At 38.0% G+C, this 23229-nt stretch overlaps 1 protein-coding gene across 4 annotated transcripts in view; it reads left to right on the forward strand.

The window, feature by feature from the left end:
- Nucleotides 1-23229, forward strand: part of elp4 (elongator acetyltransferase complex subunit 4) — a 642250-nt gene that overhangs the window by 66721 nt on the left and 552300 nt on the right. For 3 of the 4 annotated variants that reach the window (XR_011963758.1, XM_072592591.1, XM_072592592.1), the window contains exons 4-5: nucleotides 4782-4934; nucleotides 19327-19469. Coding sequence is in view for 3 of the 4 variants with exons in the window: in XM_072592591.1 (XP_072448692.1) it covers nucleotides 4782-4934; nucleotides 19327-19469 (296 nt within the window). In the remaining variant the exon portion in view is untranslated. The remainder of the gene's footprint in view (nucleotides 1-4781; nucleotides 4935-19326; nucleotides 19470-23229) is intronic. The other variant, XM_072592593.1, reaches the window with a different exon arrangement.

The following is a 23229-nucleotide window of genomic DNA, read 5'->3' on the forward strand; positions in this document are numbered from 1 at the left end:
TTAAAACTGACAACTGCTCCTGCCGTGTCTGTCCAATTTGGTGTGGAGATCCAAAAGTTGCTGTTGGTGAGTTGATGCTTCTCGTAAAGCTACATTGTTTAAAATCCCCATAAAGACAGTGCAATTAACATTGTTTCCTCTAATTTCTATTTCCTGTGTAAAACCTGCTTGTTGCACTGTCCAGCTTCTTTAATTCTACTCTATTAGCATGTGTGTGCGTCTTAGAGCAACTGTTTTCTTTCTTGCATCGAATGTTCTGGATTACGGTGTAGCTACACAACTTTGAAAGGACATTGATTCCAAGGTAGTTTTAGTACTGAAAGAAGTAAGTATGTAAGTTAGCCCACTGAACTGGAAGGTTTGTTTTCAGATGTTTCATCACCATGACAAGGTACCATCATCAGTGAGAGTCTCCTGTGAAGCACTGGTAGTATGTCCCACCTCTCTATTTATAGGTCTTGGTTCCTTTAAGGTGAGTGATGTCATGTCCGGTTCTTTATCTTTGTCCCAAGTAAAAGTAGATGGGATCTAAGTCGATGATTTTATTGTTGGGAGTTCTGGTTAGAGTTCTGCCATTCCTCTAAGAATTCTTGTGCTTCTCGTCCTCCTTTGTCTGTATGTATGGGAAATAGTGATAGCCACCAAAAGACATGACCCACTATCACTAGTTTCCATATATACAGACAAAGAAGGATACCACTTTGACTGGGAGAACACTCACATCTTAGGATAAGCAAAACAAAGACATGCACGAGAATTCTTTTGAGGCATGGCATTCTAACCAGAACTCCATCAATAAACACATCAACTTAAATCCCATCTACCTTCCCTTGAAAAAAAAATCAGAAAGGACATCACCCACCTTAAGAAACCAAGACCTATGAATAGAGAGGCGGGACATAGCACCAGCGCTTCACCGGAGTGTCTCACTGATGATGGTGACGAGTCATGGTGACGTAATGTCTGAAAACAAACCTTCCAGCTCAGTGGGCTAACTTACATACTTAACATAAACCTGAGCTACAAATCTTCTCAAAAATCGCTAACTGAAAGAAATCTCTGGCATTAAAATATCTAATTTAAATGGAATGTCAAAAGTCTCCAGTATTTAAAAAAAATATATATTTCAGCTTTCTATAGTCATGTGTATGCCCCAATATTCATTTTGCTTTCCGTAAAATGACTAAAAAAGTAAGGATATTTAATGCTTTTTACTAAAATAAAATACCGATAACACTCAGGTTAGGCAGCGTCTGGGAAAATGAATGGAATTAAAGATTCAGATCAATTGATGGTCCTTCATCAGTGCTGAGAAAAGAATAAACACAATGGATTTTAACCAAGTTGAAAAACTGAAGAAGAGAAGAAAGTGTCAAAGACCAGAGGAAAGTCAGGAAGGATTAACTGATAAAGGTTTCATGGTACAAAGCCAAATGATGTAATAACAAAGCCAAGAATGTCTAGGTGTGCTGTAAATGACTGCTTGGCTGTTGTCCGAATACAACGTATGGATCTAAAAACAGAAATTAAACAAAACTGAACCAGAAAATGAAATGAAACAAAACTGAAGTCAAGGTTATTATTAAAAATGTTTGAATTTTGTGTTGAGTGTAGGAGACTGTGGAGTGCCAAGTGAGAAGAACAAATGCTGTTCTTTGAACATATGTTGAGTTTCATTTGAACATTGTAGCAGGCCAAGGATAGAGAGATTATAATGGTAGCATTGAAATGAGAAATGACAGGAAACTCAATCATGTTTGCAGAGTGAAAAGAAGGACTCTACAAAGTGGTCACTTAGTCTGTGTTCATTTCCCTAAAGTAGAGACCACATTATGAGCAGCAAACACAAGTGTTTCATTTACACAAGGAGTGTTTGAGGCCTTAGACTATCAGAACAAGAGGTGAAAGGTTATGTTTTACATTTCCTGCACTTGCGTGGAAAGGTGCTATGGGAAGGGAGGAACTGTTGGATGGTAAATGAATATTGGAACAAGTTTCACGGAAGGGGCTGTCTTTTCATAATGATCAAAGGGGAAGCTATGACAGGGTATATTTTGCTTTTTAGTTCCTGTGAGAATACTCCAATTTGATTGGCTGCTTGTCTTGCTTGATGACATTGCTGTTACTGAATGCCAGGAAACACTTTCCATTCTATTTCAACGCCAGATTCAGACATGTCAAATAAGAGAAATTGTATGTTATGGAGATCACCAAATCTTTGTGAGCAACTTTCTTTGAGAATAGCAGCTAGCGCCATCACTTCTCTGCCAACTGTAATCAGGTCATTATCTTAAACCCACATCCAGCAACTCTACATTTATTCTAAATAGAGTCACAAAAACACTATGTTGGGCATTCCTTGTTTTATTCCATGGTTTAGAAAAATAGATTTTCATTTGTACAATCTCGGGACATCACAAAATAATTTGTAGGGCATGATGTACGGTCAATGTTGTTCTATGGGAATTAGTCTTTTTAAATATAAATTTCAATTGTAAAATATATATTTAAATTATAATGGCAATAGTTACTAGCTATGACACACAAATATTTAATTTGGTTATAGATAGGTACTCTCTGCAGAGGCAAAAGGAATTCAGACAGGTGGTCATAAACCAGCAGAGTACTAAACTTCACTAAATTACATTTCAATAAACACAGACGTATTGTGGAATTTACCACTTAAGCAATTAGCACTTACTTTGATTCTCACCCAATTTATTTAATTGCTACTTCTACCACAAAATTGTGGTCCAAATCGACTGGTAATTCTTCCAAACATTCATTACTCAAAAGCTAAATGCGGATGACTGTGAGGATGAAAGTGCTTTTCTCAGTAGTGCTGCTTATGAAGTATGGATTACCCTAACTGATAAGCCAATGATCGAAGTTTAGCTGCTACATAATCTAAGTCTTTTCTCTTTTATTGTAAATAGAATAGAGTGCTATGTGATGTCTTTACTTGGCTTAATGCACATGCAATTAAGCTAGCTTAGAAGGGTGTGAGGTTAAGCCTCATTAACTGTGGGATGGGGGTACCTTGGGTTTTATTATACTCTAGAGAATTCAGCTTGTAAGAAGGGTCAGATTATAACAATGGCTGTGATTTCCTTCTGTCAAAACAAAATGATGTAAGCAGGTTACTGGATGAATTTAGATTCAAGTGAGGTAATTGCAAAACTGGGTCTGCTGCTATACTAGACTGTTGGTCTAAGACCATCAACTAGATTGTGTAAATCTCAGTACATGTGATATTGTAGTCTGTGCATCACACTTCATCAAGCGTAGGTCTTAGAATGTCCAGGAGTTTCAACAAGCTGCCTGCACATTTTCCAAGTTTGACATCACATGGTGCTATGCCCAAATTAAGCCTTGTTGATTGGCTTTGGTACATTCCGGAGTTAGATTGGGAACTGATCCTAGTGTTAAGCAACCACTTTCACGTCACTTTACTACTAAAACTCGTTTCTGCTGCTGTGAAACTGCAGCCTAAGGCATCGACTTAAAAACAATGGTTTATATGTATTTTTTTCCCGGAGGTTCACTGGGTTTTATTGACTTTGAATTTTGTCACAGAGTTACTGCTCTAAAAGGAGTTCTGTTATTTACAATCCTTGACGCAGAGAGTCATTTATATGCCTTATCATGTCTAAATGTCGCATAGATTTTTATATAATTATTTTTGAAGTGCAATTGCTATTGTAACAAACAAACAGTAGTATAATAAATTATACTTTGTCAAAAAGGTCTTTTTTTTTGCTGTTTGACTTGCCAATATATTTGGATTTATTTTGTAATGGCTGTGTCACTGAGATATTTGAAGAACTAGCCAGTCAGATTAAGTTTTTTTTATTAGTTCAGATATACTGGTGAATTAACAAGTTTAAAGTTCCACCATTTCAAAGGTGAAAATGGAAAACAAGGGTTGCGCAAAGCCACATTGTCAAACGGAATGTTGGATTCATTCCTGTTACTATATTAAAGGTGACTGGTGTGAAATAGTTTATCGACTCTTGAGATTCTTTCTGCATATGGTGCACAATGCTGGTGTAGTACAGGGAACCAGCAACAGGTGTCACTCATTATGTCAGTAGAAAAAGCTGAAAGAATGATCAGCCCTGGGAGTTAGGTGAGTGCTTAAGTAGGTATTATCCTAATGATCTTTTGCCTGAAAAGTGATCTGCAAGGATCACTGGCATTTGGATAATTAAGCTTAATGAAGATAACACTACCTGAAGAACATTGCAGGTGTTAATTTGCGTTATTTTGAAAACAATAGCTTGGTATTCTTATTGACCAGAGGTTGAAAGAACTTGTTCAGACTGTTTCAAATAGCAGGATGCAAAGGTTTAAGCCAATCTGTAGATTTTCTTGTTCTTTTTCTGTCAAATTCGAATATAAAAATGCTGCACTAGTTTTATACACGACAGTTTTAAAGGGTTGGGATGGGGATGGAAAAAGAAACAGTTGTTTCTTATACATCTTTCACTTGGGCTTGGTGATCCACATTAGATCTACAGATCATTTAGCTCAGAGCTTCATAACAGAAGGAAATTGAAACTTGAAGCAAAGTTCTCATAACTGATTTGGTCATGAATTATTAGACTTCAACCTCATTTCTACTCTTACTAAATTCTGGTAAAGTTTACTTTTATTTCCAGCTATTTCTGTCTTGTCAGTGTTTTCAGTTTATATCATTTCAATTTAACATTAACAAACATTATTTTTGTGTCAACATTTATGGATTTCAAAGACAAATTATTCTCATTTGGTTTGAATAGGAGCTTCCTGCACCCTTACTTGATGATGTAATAGAGACCAATGAAACTATCAGAGAGACAGAAAACAATTCCGAGAATAGTAATAGTTCCACTGCTGTATCCCAGAATTCCATGACGATAGCATGGCGGTACCAAAACTTACCAAAAGTACAGGTATGATTTTGCATTTTTGAAAGCATATGCATATGAAATTAATCAATAGAAAGCTTTTGTAATTTTTGCAAGTTGTGCCTTTACCATGTAAACACTTAAGTAAAAACAAGGACTGCAGCTGCTCGAAAACAGAGTCTAGATTAGAGTGGTGCTGGAAAAGCACAGCAGGTCAGACAGCATCCAAGGAGCAGGAAAATCGACGTTTTGGGCAAAAGCCCTTTATCAGGATGCCTAATAAAACCTGGAAATGCACATTTCCTTCTAATTTATTTTAATTCATTATTTATTCTAATTTTATTTTTAATAAATACATTTTTCAAATTTATATTTCTGATTTTTTTACATTAGAATTTCTGTAGCTTTGTACTATTTAAAATTGTGAAGAATCATAAGGGTTACAAATATTTAAACTAAGTGACATTTTAATTTCGTCATTGGCCTTTTAGAGAAACATGCTCAAATGAATTTGTTCTGGGACTGATTCTTCACTCTAAATAACTTTAAATATTAATAATGTTATTCCATGACACAATCATTTTTATATATTGTAGTTAAATTTTGAAGAGTTATGATTGTATCTTCTATTAAGACAGGTGTCAACTACTGGAAAAATGTCAAATCTAGTCAAATCATTGCAACTAGGAATATGTTTCCTTGTAAAGCTGTTAATTTGAGGAGATGACTTTTACATGGAAAATGTAGAAAATACACTTTTTTTTGTTTTGGTGTCAATTTAACCCATCCAAAATACATTGACTGCTGCTGTAGTAGATTTCCAGAATTACCACTAACCTACTGCCCTTTCTGGGGTGTTAAAAGAGTTGACTAATTTTAACATATGATCATCTATCGTGAATATTGGTGGGATACTGATCCATTGTAAACCCAGTCTTGCTCTTGACATGAGAAGCCAATAGTCAGCAAAAGGGAGGTCAAAAGGGAGTAAGCCTCTGGAAAATATTCCCTTAACAAATTAACATTTTTCTTTATATTTCTTATCAGAGAGAAACTTACTTTAAAAACGCACTCTCTCCAAAACCAACTTGCCAAAGCAGTAGTCTCTACCTTCAGCAAGATTTCATGCAACAACTCACCAAGACTTCTTCAATAGCACCAAATTTAGAATCTCTACTACCTAGAAGAACCAAGGCAGTAAGCTAATGGGAACACGACTATCCACAAGTTTCCCTTCAAGGGACATTCTATGGAAATATAGTGGTATTCTTTCGTGAGGCTCAAACTCCCAGAACTTCCTCTCAAATAGCACTGAGAAGTATTGAAACCACATGATTGCAATGATTGGCTGCAGTAGTGGGTACAGTGGATTCTTTTTTGATTGTGTTTTTGGAGATAAGTCTCTTGATTAAACTTAAAATATAAGCCATAGCTATTAATTTAAACTGGGGCAGTGTTTGTAGAGGAATAAGACAGTGTTATTTTCTGGGTCTGTAGATTGTGAAGGAGCAAAAATGGCCTTTGCAGTGATATATACTTCTTGTCAGATGTGAGAGTTTAACTAGAGATTAAGGGTTACTGCGGATTATATCTGCCATAAATGCTGTTGGATGCAAATCTTATCCGATCGAGTGGATCAGCTGGAGACACAGATAGAAGCGATGAGGAATTTGCAACAGCTACAGTACGTGATGGATGGCAGTTATAGGAAGGGAGGAAAGTCTCAGATACAGTCACATAGATGGTTGACTCCAGGAAGGGTAAGAGAGGTAGGCAGCTAGAGCAGGATATACCCATTTCAAGCAGGTATGCTGTTTTGGAAAATGTAGGGGGTGATGGATTCTCAGGGGAACGTAGCATGAACAGCCAAGTTTCTGGTATTGAGACTGGCTCTAATGCAACGAGGGGTACGTCGGCTTCCAAGAGATCAATTGTGTTAGGGGATTCTGTAGTCCGAGGTACAGACAGACGTTTCTGTGGCCAGCAGAGAAAAAGCAGAATGGTGTGTTGTTTCCCTGGTGCCAGGATCAAGGATGTCTCAGACAGGGTGCAGAATGTTCTCACGGGGGAGAGGGGCCAGCAGGAGGGCATTGTCCACATCGGAACCAACGACATTGGAAGGGAAAAGGTTGAGACTCTGAAGGGAGATTACAGAGAGTTAGGTAGAATTTTAAAAAGGACATCCTCAAGGGTAGTAATATCTGGATTACTCCAGGTGGTACGAGCTATATCCTCCTATTCCTGCTAGTGAGGGCAGGAATAGGAGGATAGAGCAGATGAATGCATGGCTGAGGAGCTGGTGTATGGGAGAAGGATTCACATTTTTGGATCATTGGAATCTCTTTTGGGGTAGAAGTGACCTGTACAAGAAGGACGGATTGCACCTACATTGGAAGGGGACTAATATACTGGCAGGGAAATTTGCCATAACTGCTTGGGAGGATTTATACTAGTAAGTTGGGGGGTGGGACCCAGGGAGATAGCAAGGAAAGAGATCGATCTGAGACGGGTACAGCTGAGAACAGAAATGAGTTAAACAGTCAGGGCAGGCAGGGACATGGTAGGACTAATAAATTAAACTGCATTTATTTCAATGAGGGGCCTAACAGGGAAGGAAGATGAACTTAGGGCATGGTTGAGAACATGGGACTGGGATATCATAGCAATTATGGAAACATGGCTCAGGGATGGGCAGGACTGGCAGCTGAATGTTCCAGGATATAAATGCTACAGGAAGGATAGAAAGGGAGGCAAAAGAGGAGGGGGAGTGGCATTTTTGATAAGGGATAGCTTTACAGCTGTGCTGAGGGAGGATATGCCCAGAAATACATCCAGGGAAGTTATTTGGGTGGAACTGAGAAATAAGAAAGGAATGATCACCTTATTGGGATTGTATTATAGACCCCCCCCCACCCCCACCCCCCCAAATAGTCAGAGGGAAATTGAGAAACAAACTTGTAAGGATATCTCCGCTATCTGTAAGAATAATAGGGTAGTTATGGTAGGGGATCTTAACTTTCCAAACATCGACTGGGACTGCCATTGTGTTAAAGGTTTAGATGGAGAGGAATTTCTTAAGTGTATACAAGACAATTTTCTGATTCAATATGTGGATGTACCTACTAGAGAAGGTGCAAAACTTGACCTACTCTTGGGAAATAAGGCAGGGCAGGTGACTGAGGTGTCATGGGGGAGTACTTTGGGGCCAGTGACCATAATTCTATTTGTTTTAAAATAGTGATGGAAAAAGATAGACCAGATCTAAAAGCTGAAGTTCTAAATTGGAAAAAGGCCAATTTTGACGGTATTAGGCAAGAACTTTCAAAATCTGATTGGGGGCAGATGTTCACAGGTAAAGGGATGGCTGGAAAATGGGAAGCCTTCAGAAATAACAAGAATCCAGAGAAAGTATATTCCTGTCAGGGTGAAAGGGAAGGCTGGTAGGTATAGGGAATGCTGGATGACTAAAGAAATTGAGGGTTTGGTTAAGAAAAAGAAGGAGGCATATGTCAGGTACAGTCAGGATAGATTGAGTGAATCCTTAGAAGAGTATAAAGAAAGTAGGAGTATACTTAAGAGGGAAATCAGGAGGGCAAAATGAGGACATGAGATAGCTTTGGCAAATAGAATTTAGGAGAATCCAAAGGGGTTTTACAAATATATTAAGGACAAAAGGGTAACTAGGGAGAGAATAGGGCCCCTCAAAGATCAGCAAGACGGCCTTTGTGTGGAGCCACAGAAAATGGAGATACTAAATGAATATTTTGCATCAGTATTTACTGTGGAAAAGAATATGGAAGATATAGTCTGTAGGGAAATAGATGGTGACAACTTGTAAAATGTCCAGATTACAGAGGCGGAAGTGCTGGATGTCTTGAAACGGTTAAAGGTGGATCAGTCCCCAGGACCTGATCAGGTGTACCCGAGAACTCTGTGGGAAGCTAGAGAAGTGATTGCTGGGCCTTTTGCTGAGATATTTGTATAATCGATAGTCACAGATGAGGTGCCGTAAGACTGGAGGTTGGCAAACGTGGTGCCACTGTTGATGAAGGGTGGTAAGGACAAGCCAGGGAACTATAGACTGGTGAGCCTGACCTCGGTGGTGGGCAAGTTGTTGGAGGGAATGCTGAGGGATAGGATGTACATGTATTCGGAAAGGCAAGGACTGATTGGGGATAGTCAACATGGCTTTGTGCTTGGGAAATCATATATCACAAACTTGATTGAGTTTTTTGATGAAGTGACAAAGAAGATTGATGAGGGCAGAGCAGTGGATGTAATCTATATGGACTTCAGTAAGGTGTTCCACAAGGTTCCCCATGGGACACTGATTAGTAAGGTTAGATATCATGGAATACAGGGAGAACTAGCCATTTGGATACAGAACGGGCTCAAAGGTGGTGGTGGAGGGTTGTTTTTCAGACTGGAGGCCTGTGACCAGTGGAGTGCCACAAGGATCGGTGCTGGACCCTCTACTTTTTGTCATTTACATAAATGATTTGGATGCGAGCATAAGAGGTACAGTTAGTAAGTTTGCAGATGACACCAAAATTGGAGGTGTAGTGGACAGCGAAGACTGTTACCTCAGATTACAACAGGCTCTGGACCAGATGGGCGAATGGGCTGAGAAGTGGCAGATGGAGTTTAATTCAGATAAATGCGAAGTGCTGCATTTTGGGAAAGCAAATCTTAGCAGGACGTATGTACTTAATGGTAAGATCCTTTGGAGTGCTGCTGAACAAAGAGACCTTGGAGTGCAGGTTCATAGCTCCTTGAAAGTGGAGTTGCAGGTAGATAGGATAGTGAAGAAAGCGTTTGGTATGCTTTCCTTTATTGGTCAGAGTATTGAGTACAGGAGTTGGGAGGTCATATTGCGGTTGTACAGGACATTGGTTAGGTCACTGTTGGAATATTGCGTGCAATTCTGATCTCCTTCCTATCGGAAAGTTGTGAAACTTGAAAGGGTTCAGAAAAGACTTACAAGTATGTTGCCAGGGTTGGAGGGTCTGAGCTACAGGGAGAGGCTGAACAGGCTGGGGCTGTTTTCCCTGAAGCGTCGGAGGCTGAGGGGTGACCTTGTAAAGGTTTACAAAATTATGAGGGGCATGGATAGGAGAAATAGGCAAAGTCTTTTTCCTGGGTTCTGGGAGTCCAGAACTAGAGGGCAAAGGTTTAGAGTGAGAGGGGAAAGATATAAAAGAGACCTAAGGGGCAACTTTTTCATGCAGAGGGTGGTACGTGTATTGAATGAGCTGCCAGAGGATGTGGTGGAGGCTGGTACAATTGCAACATTTAAGAGGCATTTGGATGGGTATATGAATAGAAAGGGTTTGGAGGGATATGGGCCGGGTGCCGGCAGGTGGGACTAGATTGGGTTGGGATATCTGGTCAGTATGGACGGGTTGGACCGAAGGGTCTGTTTCCATGCTGTACATCTGACTATGATTCAGAAACATGACTTACTACCAGCTTCTCGAGAGCATGAGAGTATGGACAGAAAAAAAAGCATTTTGAAACACTCACATTCTGCAAATAAATATATAAAATAATCAGCTAATTTCATATTGACTAGGTATTTGAACCTTGAATCTTCTGACCTATATTTAAGGTTTGGGTTACTAAGTCATGCAGACTGCGATGCAGAGAGTTCTACTTATTTTCCATGAGCACCAAGCTCCCATTTATTTTAAAAAGTTGTTTAAAGAAGAATACACCATGGTGCAAGTGGTCAGACCTGCACTAATGAAAATTCTTTGATTGCACCTGCCAGCTGCATTGACAAAGGAATTGTGTAATTATTTTAAAGTTACTAATTCTTGTAAGATGAATATTTCAGTTCAGTTAGTGGCAGTCCGAAAGGAAATCCATATTCTACAGTCTTAAAATCTCTTTTGAAGAACAGTTGAGAGAGAGGCAAATAAATGTATGCCAATGTCTTTCTTACTAACTTTTGTGTGGCAACAATCAATGGAACCAACTCCTGTTACTGCTGGGGAAAAAATGTATCAATGTTAGAGGTTAATGTATTCCACATATTTGAATTCATCATTTAATTTCACTTTACAGTGCATTGTTGTGTTAATAAGGCTAAATAAACTAGATTATACGATTGATAAGCAAGCTTTCAAGATTGTAGATCAAGATATCAGAAGCCATTATGCATCCAATTTCTAGATGCTGGCTTAAAAAAAAGCCGATCTCATACAAATGTGAAAAATTCAGGATAAAAAGACTTTTTTTTATTATAGTATTTATGAGGCAAACTTGTAATTTGTCCCCGAGGTCACATCACATCTCTGCTCTGCTTTGGCTGTAGTCCATTTCACAGTGTGAAGTTACTGGTACATATTTAGCAGAGGAGTGCTGCTTCGACAAGCTCTATTCAAATGTAAATAGCTTTTGGTTTCTTGATGTATTACCATATAAAAAAATCTTACCGACCAAATAATCCAGTTTATTCAGACCTGTTAATACACTGCTATGCTACAGAATAAAGTAAAATGCTGCATTCAAGTTCATAACTGACTAAATAGATTTTTTTAAAAGATGTTTTAACTAACTGTGATACACTGTCCACTTGAGCACTCAAAGGATGCTGGGTAGTCATAAGATTTCCGGCAATTTCAAAGTGGGTAAATGACTGAATGAAGTTCATTTTGAAGTGTTGAATAGTTAATGGAGAAATGTTTTCAACTGAATTGTCACATAATCCTCAAGGTTTTAAGGAGAAATTCTTACATGTTTCTAAGCATCTCAGTAGTGCCTCATAGTGGTGCTTTATACTGGGAATGACATATGTGCAGAACTCCAGCTAAGGTGACATTAAAGGAAAGAGTTCATCTTTCCATTCACCATCTCTGTTCACATCATTAGAATGGACCCTCATGATCAGTGTTCCCTATAGGTCCTGTAGCCGGACAGCAATATGATGGATTCTGATGCACAAAATGACACAAGTTAATGTGTGTGCGCAGCCATTCAAAACAAAAATTAAAGGGCTTAAATAAATCAGCCAGCCTCTTTTTTTTTAAAAAAAACACACATACAGCACCTTGCTCATGATGTTACCAGAAAAAGAAAATAAATTGTAAGAAGGCAAAAGGTGAATTCTGTGTTTCTAATTTTGTTAACTTTGACGCAAGATCTCAGAGATTACGTAGCACAGTAGAATACATAAAAAGAGGAACCTGAAGTTATGCATATTGCACTTACCTTCAGTGAATTTATAATGATCATTGTCCAACCCACCACTAATTTAAATCACTCGAGTGTTTCCGTCAAAATCCAATGTTTTTGCAGCTGTCGTGTGTAATTGCCTTTACTGTTTCTCTACGCTTCAGAGGTGCACATAAATACACTTGCGTGTCTTGGCGCAGGTGGATCTCTCAGTTTGTTTCTCGGGAACTTAAGCATTTATCTTGTATTTTTAATGATACCACATGAAAGTTCTGGCTCAAACAATAGGTTAAAAAGGGAAAAATGTATTTATGTGTTTACATTTATTTCAACAAAAATCTCAATACTGCCAGAAGACAAAAAAAATTCAATACGAAATCAAATATGGTTGAACAAGATTTGACAGAGTATGATCTGTCAATTGGAAAGCACTGAATCAAGCAATTGACTTGCTTATCCATGTGCTAAATGAGTAAAGAAAGCACTTGAGAATGTATCAGCTTCATTGTCATCGCAATCTAATCATTGTGAAGATAACATACAAGTGACATAAAATGACCGCAGGCTCAAAAGCCCCCTTAAGGCCCACCAGCTAGATCTTCCATGCTTGTAAGCCCCAGTTATTTCAACAGATTGCTCCTGATTTATGCAACAATGTCACGGTTTAAAATTCAGACAAGCTCTTGAGACTGAATGATTCATTATCATTTGTTGTAATAGTGCTGTATGTTATCCTGCAGATAACTAACTGTATGACCCAACAAAAGCTTGTTCACTAGTAGTATACACTGCAGGGGCTATTAAAAACCAAAAAAGTGCCATTTTCCAAGATTACGAAAGTAACTGCAATTCATCTGTAAACAAAATTGTAGGATGCAAAAGCTTCTCAATGACATGTTTGTGTACTTTGGGCAATATATAAGCTGTCACAGCATGAAATCAATTTTCTGCCTAGGTTCATCTTGAATCTGAGATTTCTAACACATTAGTGTTGCAATTAGAAACATTTAGCAGCAGACAGTAGACTGAAAGCCAGCAGTCTGCTATCTGACAGTTTCTGCCTGTTCCTCTCTTCCAGCCTATCCATGCTTAAGCAATGAAGAGAAAAACACAAGTTGCAGTTGCCTCCAATAATAAATTTATCTACTTTGCAACTTCTGAGGAAAGAAAAGCTTTCCCCCAGCTATTCAACTAAGCCAGATTACTCACACTTAGTTGGTTCAGGTAGGCCTTAGCAAGCTTCCCACTGAGCCTGGGAATTTGTAAAACGAGGCCTATTCACAATTCTCTGACACAGACCATGCTTTTATTACTTACTGTTTTATTATAGTAAGATCTGTCTCCACCCAGCTTGTAGAAGCAATACTCTTTCTTGTGAACTTAAAAAAAGGTTATCCCCCACCTTAATCCGTACAGCGTTGTGGATTAAAGACACCAGTGTGCCCTGGGATCCTCTGAGTAGACCCTGGAAATTTCTTGTTTCTTCTCTTTGCTTTCTTAGAAAACACTACCGGGGCCTCAGTGAGGATTTGCATCTGAAATAGACTACCTGGTGCTTTCCTGAATGAAGACATCAGATCAAAGTTCAGTTAGTCAGGGCCTTGCTAAAATGTTAAGGAGACTAGGATGTACACAATGAAAAGATGAGCTCTAGCAGAGAATGCAATAAAAACATTGTGATGGGTAATCCAGATAAAGACTAGATTATACAGACCAAAGGACGACCCTGTATAAATTGTTTTCAGTGCTTCTCCAACAATAAATTCACTCTCCTAGGATGCATTTACAACAGCATATCTTGCTGAAGAGTATGAGTCTGTTTCTATATTTATACTGTAAGAATTTTCAAGCTAACAATATTATTGTTAATGTTATCATAATGAAATTGTAAAAGTGTTAAGATAGTAACTAGTCAGTTTCTCTCAGATATTACTCCACTGCTATTTCAATTAGCACACAAATGCATATAAAGGTGTCCGGAACATTATTTATAACATTAAAGTGCTATTATTGAAATCTGTAATTTATACATCACCCCTCATTAATCTTAGGTTTTGTAAATTTATGCTTATTATTCATTAAGAAAGTCTTCAATTCATCCCTAAATATCTTGCAGTCAACTCGGTCTTTGTATTCCTTCCACCACGTGGCTGACCAGGAATCTTTCCTGATCTTGCCACTTTCCATTGGTGTGAGTTGAAAGGGTTGGCCAGCTGACGATCAAATTGTTTGGCCGTGTTGTGAACACCCCTTGTTTGGCCATCAAGTCTCTTGTGACTCAAACCCATATCTTCTGGCTCCAAGGACATTACCTACTGTACCACAAAACTGTCCCTATACTTATGTAAACCTGAACAAGACCTGCCAGTATTCAGTCACATAGTGGCTTTTCCAGCATCTGCAGTCATTGTTTTTACCGATTTCGAAGCACCTTGGATGCTGCCTGAACTGCTGTGCTCTTCCAGCACCACTAATCCAGAATCTGGTTTCCAGCATCTGCAGTCATTGTTTTTACCTAGTGGATCCTAGCTAAGCCCAACGTGTCTCGCACATTCTCTTATTATAATTGGATAACCTGGATAGATAGAGTTCTGTTCACAGTTCATAGTGCCGTCCACAACATCAGGATATCCAAACAGTTTGTTTTTAATTAAGTGAGTAGTTTGAGATGTGATGTAGAAAACATGGCAGCCACTTTGTACACCCAGATGCAGCCAACCTGTTAATTTGTTTTATTATTATTAAGGGTGTTCAGTGATAAACATTTGGCCATTGTAGCAGGGAGACTTTCTTCCTGTACTTCAAAATGAACATTTTATGATCTTTCTAGCTGGAAAGCATGGGTCTGTAATGGAATTTTGGATGAATTTTGAATTTCAAATTCGGTTTACAAATGAGCAACTAGAGTCTCCAACCAGTGCCCTCAATTTAAATAAGTCTAATTACAGAGATATGAAGAAAGAGACATTGAAAACAACTTGGGAAAATCACTAAGGGGAAGGTTGGAGAATAAGCAATGGTAGACATTTTAAGCAGATATTTCATGACACTAACAAAAATTTATTCCGGTCAGTATGAAAAACTTGATGAGAAGGATTAATAAATGCAATCAAGGAGAGTAATCAAAAACTAAGGCAAAGAAAGTGGTGAAAGTTAATAGTAGGCCAGAAGATTGGGATTGTTTTTAGGAGTCAACAGCGGATGATTACAAAGCTGATAAAAAGGGAAAAAATTGACTATTAAAGTGAATTGGCAAGAAATATAAAAATAAACCAGAAGACCTCCTACAGGTTATTTGTATCATCAATGGTCCCAGGTGGGGTGCCGGAAGACTGGAGGTAGGCTAACGTGGCGCCACTATTTAAAAAAGGTGATTAGGAAAAGCCAGGGAACTATAGACCAGTGAGCCTGACATCGTTGTTGGGCAAGTTGTTGAAGGGAATCCAGAGGGACAGGATTTACATGTATTTGGAAAGGCAAGGATTGATTAGGGATAGTTAGCATAGCTTTGTGCGTGGAAAAGCATGTCTCACCAACTTGATTTTTGAAGAAGTAACAAAGAGGATTGAGGAGGGCAGAGCAGTAGACTTGATTCTATATGGACTTCAGTAAGGCGTTCGACAAGGGTTCTCATGGGAGACTGATTAGCAAGGTTAGATCTCCTGGAATACAGGGAGAACTAGCCATTTGGATACATAACAGGTGGTCATGGAGGATTGCTTTTTAGACAGGAGGCCTGTGCCTGGAGTGGTGTCCCAGCAAATGCTGGGTCCACTGCTTTTTGTTACTTACATAAATAATTTGGATGTGAAGATAGGTATATTTAATAGATTTTCAGATGACACCAAAATTGGAAGAGTAGTGGACAGCAAAAAAGGTTACCTCAGAGTCCAACATAATCTTGACCAGATGAGTCAATGGGCTGAGGAGTGACAGATGAAGTTTAATTTAGATAAATGTGGAGTGCAGCATTTTGGAAAAGCAAATCTTTAGCAGGATTAATAGGGAATGCTGCTGAACAAAGAGATCTTGGAATGCAGGTTCAGAGCCCCTTGAAAGTAGGCTTTTGATATGCTTTCCTTTATTGGTCAGACCAGTGAGTATAAGAGTTGGGAGGTCATGTGGCTGTACAGGACATTGGTTAGGCCATTTTTGGAATAGAGATTGCAATTCTAGTCTCCTTCCTATTGGAATGATGTTTTGAAATTTGAAAAAGTTCAGAAAAGATTTACGAGGATGTTGCAAGGTTGGCGGATTTGAGCTGTCGAAGAGGCTGAATAGGCTGGGGCTGTTTTCCCTGGAGGCTTATAGAAGTTTATAAAATCATGAGGGGCATGGATAGAATAAATAGACAAGGTCCTTTTCCCTGGGGTGGGGGAGTCCAGACCAGAGGCCATAGGTTTAGGTTTAGGTTGAGAGGGGAAGGATATAAAAGGGACCTAAGGAACAACTTCTTCACATACGGTGGTGCGTGTATGGATGAGCTGCCAGAGGAAGTGGTGGAGGCTGGTACAATTACCGCACTTAAAAGGATCTGGATGAGTATATGAACAGGAAGAGTGTAGAGGGATATGGGCCAAGTGCTGGCAAATGGGACTAGATTAGGTTAGGATATCTGGTCGGCATGGGCAGGTTGGATGGAATGGTCTGTTTCCATGCCATACATCTGACTGTAAGTCTATTAAAGGAAAGAGATTCGCTAAAGTAATTGTGGAACCCTTGAAAGTTGCAACTGGGAAATTAATAATGGGAAACAAGAAAATGGCAGTTAATTTAAATGCAGTATTTTGCATTGGTCTTCATGGTGAAGGACAAATTTATCATTTTGAAGATAACTAAGAAGCAAGGTGTAAATAAGAGGAAAGATCTTGTAACAGTCTATCAGAAGGGACAAAGTGTTTGGCAAACTAATGGGACAAAAGGCATAGAAGTCAACCAAACCTGATGACCTGAATCCATGGATTTAAAAGAAAGTGATAACAGCGATAGTGTAAGGTATTGGTTAAAAATATTTCAGAACTCATTGGATTCCAAGTGGCTTCCAGCAGATTGGAGAACTGCTTAAGTGCTATCCCTATTTAAAAAGGGAAACAGAAAGCAGGAAACTATAGACCAGTTAGACCTATCCTTGGGGAAAATGCTCAAGTCCATGATTAGCGATAAAATAAAAAGGCATTTAAAAAAGCCTAACACCATAAAACAAAGTCAGCATGGTTTTATGACAGGGGAATAATGCTTGATAAATTTGCTAGAGTTCTTTGAGGATATAACAAGCAAAATTGATAAGAGGGTATTGGTAGAATAAAATAGTAATTGATTGTCATTTGTATTTTTTATAAAAGAAATAGTGGAAAATGTTTTAATTCGCCATACTATGATGCCTGTATTAACCATGAAGTGCCACATAAAAGGTGCAAGATAAGACCTCGCGTATTAAGGATATTGGTATTAGCATGAATTGAAGACTGGTTAATTTCCAGAAAACTGTGAAATTCTAATGGGTCTTTGTCATTTGGATACATGTAACTAATGTAGTGTCACAAGGGTCAGTCCTGGGGCCTCAACTGTTTGCTATCTATGTTAGTCACTGGACTGGATGGGCAGAGTGTAACGTATCCAAATTTGCTAAAAGTATGAAAATTGGTGGGAGGACATGTGATGAGGACATAAGGAAGTTGTAAAGGGACATAGGTTGAATGAATGAGTGAAAACTTGGCAGATGGAATGTAATATAGGAAAGTATGAGGTCACATGTTTTAATAGTGATATTCAAAATGAAGTCAATCATTTAAATGGGGAAAGACTGCAATAAAAGTGCAATGCAGAGGGATTTGAGTGTTCTTGTGCATGAAACACAAAATTGGCATGCAGATGCAGCAAGTAATTAAGAGGTTAAATAGAATTTTCCCCTATTTGCTGAGGGATTGGAATATTTTTTTTAAAAAGGAAGTATTGTTAAAACTGTACAGGGTGTTGATGAGCTGCACCTGGAAAACTGTTTTTTAAAAAAAAATTGGTTCCTTATTTAATAAAGAATAAACTGGCATTCAAGGCAGTTCAAAAGAGATTTACGAGCTGATCCCTGGGATGAAGGGGTTTCGTTATCAAAAACAACTCAATAAGTTAGGCCTTTATTCATTCTTAAGTTTGGAAGAATAAGGGATGTTCATATTTATAAATACAAGATACTGAGGGGAATTTACAAGCTAAATTTTGAGAAGGTATCACCACTAGTGAGGGAATCTAGTCGACATAGTTACAGAATAAACACTGATTTAAAACTGACGTGAGGAAATTTCTTTTTCCCAGATGGTAGTAAATATGTAGAAATCTCTACCTCAGAGTTGTGTAGGCTAGATCATTTAAAAAGGGGGTAAATATATTTATTTTAAAATATCAGGGAGTTGAGGACTATGATGAGCTGGCAGAAAAGAGTCGAGGCCTGGGTCAAATCAGTCATGATCTTATTGAATGGCAGGGCTGGCTTAATGGGCCAAATGGCCTACTGCTGCTTCTATTTCTTATGTTCTTACATTCTTTTACATTCACTGAGGGAATGACCAGGACCTTTATTTCAACATTTTTAGCAGGGAGTTAACACCTTTTATAATGCAACTGTTTTTTAATACTGTACTGTAGTATTAGCCAAGATTTTGCATGCACTATGGAGCCAGATTTGAACCCACAAATTTCTGACGCAGATGTTAGAGTGTTACTTTCTGAGCCTCAGTTAACATTTATCAGAATGGAAACACTGATTGGTATTGTCTCGACCACTGTGGAAACATAAGACTGTCAGTATGTATTACAATCTACTGAAATCAACTAACCTTAATCTCAGTATTCCATACCTTTAGCTAAGAAGTCTCTAAGGGAGCTCCAGTAAAAATTTTATTTTCTCATAAAAAGAAGTTTAAATTAATATTTATGTATCATTTTGGTGACTGTTTTGTTTCTCTCTGAAAGGGAGCTATAAACCAGCAGTAAGTTCCTGATTTTGACATTTGCGCCATCACATCTCAGTACGCTTCTATAAAAATTTAGCATATTAAAAATTAGCACTGAAACAATGCCAATCAGTGTTTCCATTCAACTGAGGCTCAGAAAATAGCACTCTAACTTTTGAGTCAGAAATTTGTTGGTACAAGTCTGGCTCTTGATGATATCCCATTGACTGACATATCCCTGAAACTCACTCCAGTGCTGGTATATATTAGGTGATTTTAATTTGATCTTTAAAGTTGTGTACTTCTTTTGACAGACAGCCCTGACATCCTCCTCAAGATTTGGCCACTATTATAATGTATCTAAAACAATGAGTACCGAGCTCCAACAATCAGTCAAGTTCCATGGATTTTTCCTACCTGATGAAGTTCCATTGGATTTAGCAGTGACTGACTGTGGGTAAGTTCCTGTGTGCATTGCAAGGGAAACCTAAAAAGTATGAATTACATAAATGACGAAACTGCAAATTTCTGTTCAGTCAACCCAGTAAATGAAGTTGCCGCACCATTTGATATTTTAAAGTAGTTTTGTACAAGTATTCCCTATTGATTCAAAAACTATTTTGTTCATTCTACAATATTCTATCCTTCTGTAGAATAATTCAGAATGTTGATTACAATTTTTATGTTTACTTATCTACATACAGCCTTACTACTGTTACTTGTAGCTTACTTTAAATGTTTATCCAATTAAAAGTGCTGAATTATAAATATTAAATAATTTAACTATATATTTGATTTATTTTTGAAGTGAATAAATAGCTATATTTCATGGTTTTACTCTATAAGGGATGATCTGCAGCTGTTTCTCTTATCATTTGGTAATTAATATTCTGTTTAACTCATGCTTGACTGAGCAGATATGCATGCACAGTAACACGATTAAACCTACCACCAAGTTGCTTCATTAAAAAAAACAAGGAGCAAGTTTTAATTGCAAACATTCATAGAAACAGGAAAAAGGTGATTTGAAAAAGCCTAGTTTCAAGTATATAATGTAGTGTGACTTGAGAAATAATTCTGCTCTGGGGAAGTTGTGATCTCTTGTCAATTCTTACAGTATAAGACCTTTTAATTTATTTCCTGTATGCTGAATTCACATCTGCTGCTTAACACTGTAGAATCTTTCTCCAATTGGTTTTGCAAGATCAGCAAATTCTCATTTGATTAGGTCTTAAAAGTAGGTGGAAGGGATTAGCAGGCAGACATTATTAACAACAGAAAACAAGTAAGTTGCTACTGAAGTTTCCATTGTACTTTGTGTACAACCTGATCAGCATGTCTCGCATTTCTTATTCAGTATTTTTAATTTACTTATTGTCTTTTTTTGTATTTCATCTAATTACTTAGCAGCAACGTCCTCTGAAACCTGTATTTCAGTAGCTGCTGGTCTAGCGAGTAGCTTCTACATCCCACAAATGATTTCTCAAGCTATACGATTTGTTATACCTCATTGTAAGTAGCGTTGAGCTAAGTGACAAAGGAGGGATGACTCCAACAGCCTGCATTTATATAGCACATTAGATAAAGTGTCTCAAGTTACTTAATTGCACTACACATAAGTATGCATTGTCATTTGTATAGTATTTAAGTATTACTGAAAAAAGCGTATTTTGTGGGAACCTTTTCATCTTGCAGTCTTGAAGGCAATTCACAAATGTACTAATTTAAGAGGAAAACCAACATTTGTGCTGTATGAGAGGAGAGTGATGATTGGTTGACACCTGGAATCTGAGTAGTAGAGATGTTGTCATGCCAATTGCACCAATTAACAAGAACAGACCATGAACTGCGAGGCTTTGTTTAAATTTTAAGCCATTTAAGTTGACTGTGATTGGTTAAGACCTTGCCCTTAGAAATGTACCAGCAAATGGGATTAACGTATTTTATTGAGTTAAAACAGACACTGTACAGGTACATGCACCCTCTGTGTATTAAAATATATAGCTTCCAATATACCAGCAAGTGATTAAGGGAATCAAGAGTTATGGTTTAAAGGTAAGAAAGTGAAGTTGAGGATTATTAGATCAACCATGAATGAAGGAACACACTTGATGAGATGAATGGCCTACATCTGTTCTTATATCTGTGGTCTGATTTTCAAATGTGCTTCACTGCAAGCTCAACTGATAATCCTAATTTGATTGTCTACATAATTCTTTGCACACTCAAGATTATCCCACAAATGTTTTCAAATTGCAGAATCTTATCTAATTGTGGACAGTGTTATGAGTTTTGCAAGCACAGACTGAATAGGTACATTTAGTACTTTGCTTGTTTTGAACAGTGAGTGATTTAATATGATCTGCCAACCAATAAGACGTGTGGGCTACAAACCTGGCGTAACACTGGCACCAAAATTCATTTCACACATCGATCATTTGTGTGCTAGACAGACCATTTTAGGTTTGACGACAGCACCTTCATAGTGAAAGTTGCCACTCATGAAACAGCATTACCACACATTGTGTGTGTGTGAAAAGGTCTTAATAGCAGTTAATTTCTTATTATGCATCAGTAGAGGATGGTAGACCAATGAAGAGAACACAAATTAAGAGTGGAGTTGAGGAACACATCAATGTGGGTTTCGAAAGCAGATTGTTAGAGGGACAACCAGTGTGATTTAAGGGTTTAGTTGATAATCTTATGAAAGTCAAAACAAGCCATTACTTTATTGAAGAAGCTACAGGAACATATGCGTAGCTTGGGATAAATGATGTGCCAGGATTGTGTATTTTCAGACAGTGAGAAAGATAGAATTGATGATATTAATGGCAGGAACCAAAAATGTGCTTCTGCATCAAGAGCTTTGGGAGAATTGTTGGTGGTGACTAACTGCAAAAAAAAATGATTCTCAAACTATTTTCCAATGCGACACCATTTTAAGACTTGAAAATTAATATGAATCCAGGGATCAGCAAAAAATACAGCAAAAAAATTTGCATTTGGAATATAATTATCAAAATCCAATTAAAGATCAATATAAAGTATGTCATATAAATCTGTAACAAGAAAGAATGTGATAAGGATGCAATCAACCACTTCCTGCCAATGAATCTCAGATTGTTACAACAGAGAAGGAAAGCACTTGGCACATTTGTTCTGTTAACTAGTTCCAATCATCTGCCTTTTTCCTCCTATCCCTGCAAACAATTTTCATCCAAATAATCATCCATTGCCCTCTTGAACACTTCAATTGAACCTGTCTCCACCACATTTCTAGAAGCAACAAAACTGCAAATGCTGGATCCAAAATAGACAAGCAAGAGGCCACTCCAGAAGAAGGGTTATACCTGAAACATTGGACTTCTCCACCTCCTGATTCTGCCTGGCTTGCTGAGGTCCTGTAGCCTCCTGCTTGTCAACTCCACCACATTTCTAGGCAGTGTGTTAGTAACTACTTGCTGTCTGAAAATGTTTTTTTTTCTCACATCACCCTTGCTTCATTTAGACATCACTTTAAGACTAGAAGACATAGGAGCAGAACTTAGGCCATTCAGCCCATTGAGTCTGCTCCACCATTCAATCATGGCTAATAATTTTCTCAAACCCGTTCTCCCACTTTCTTCCCATAATTTTTAATCTCCCTGTAATCAAGAGCCTATCTATTTCCATTTTAAATATATTCAATGACCTGGTCTCCACAGCCTTCTGTGGCAGTGAATTCTATAGATTCACCATGCTCTGGCTGAAGAAGTTTCTCCTTATTACCATACTAAAAGGTCTTCCCTTTACTCAGCTCCTAGTCTCTCCTACTAATGGAAACATCTTTCTAACATCCACTCTGTCCAGGCCATTCAATATTCTTTAAGTTTCTATTAAATTATTCTTGTAAACTCCATCGAGTATAGACCCAGAGTCCTCAAATTTTCCTCCTATGTTAAGGTTTGCATTCCTAGGACCATTCTCTTGAGGCTCCCCTGAACACGCTCCAGGGCCGATACGTCCTTCCTGAGATATGAAGCCCAAAACTGTATACAGTACTCCAAATGTGATCTGACCAGAACCTTGTGGAGCCTCAGAGGTACATCTTTGTATTAATATTCAAGTTATCTCTAAATAAATAGCATCGTTACATTTGCCTTCCATATCAACCTGCAAGTTTATCTTGAGAGAATCCTGGACTAGAACTACCAAATCTCTTTGCACTTCAGACTTAC

The sequence above is a fragment of the Chiloscyllium punctatum genome, chromosome 22 (genome assembly GCF_047496795.1).
Source record: "Chiloscyllium punctatum isolate Juve2018m chromosome 22, sChiPun1.3, whole genome shotgun sequence".
NCBI lineage: Eukaryota > Metazoa > Chordata > Chondrichthyes > Orectolobiformes > Hemiscylliidae > Chiloscyllium > Chiloscyllium punctatum.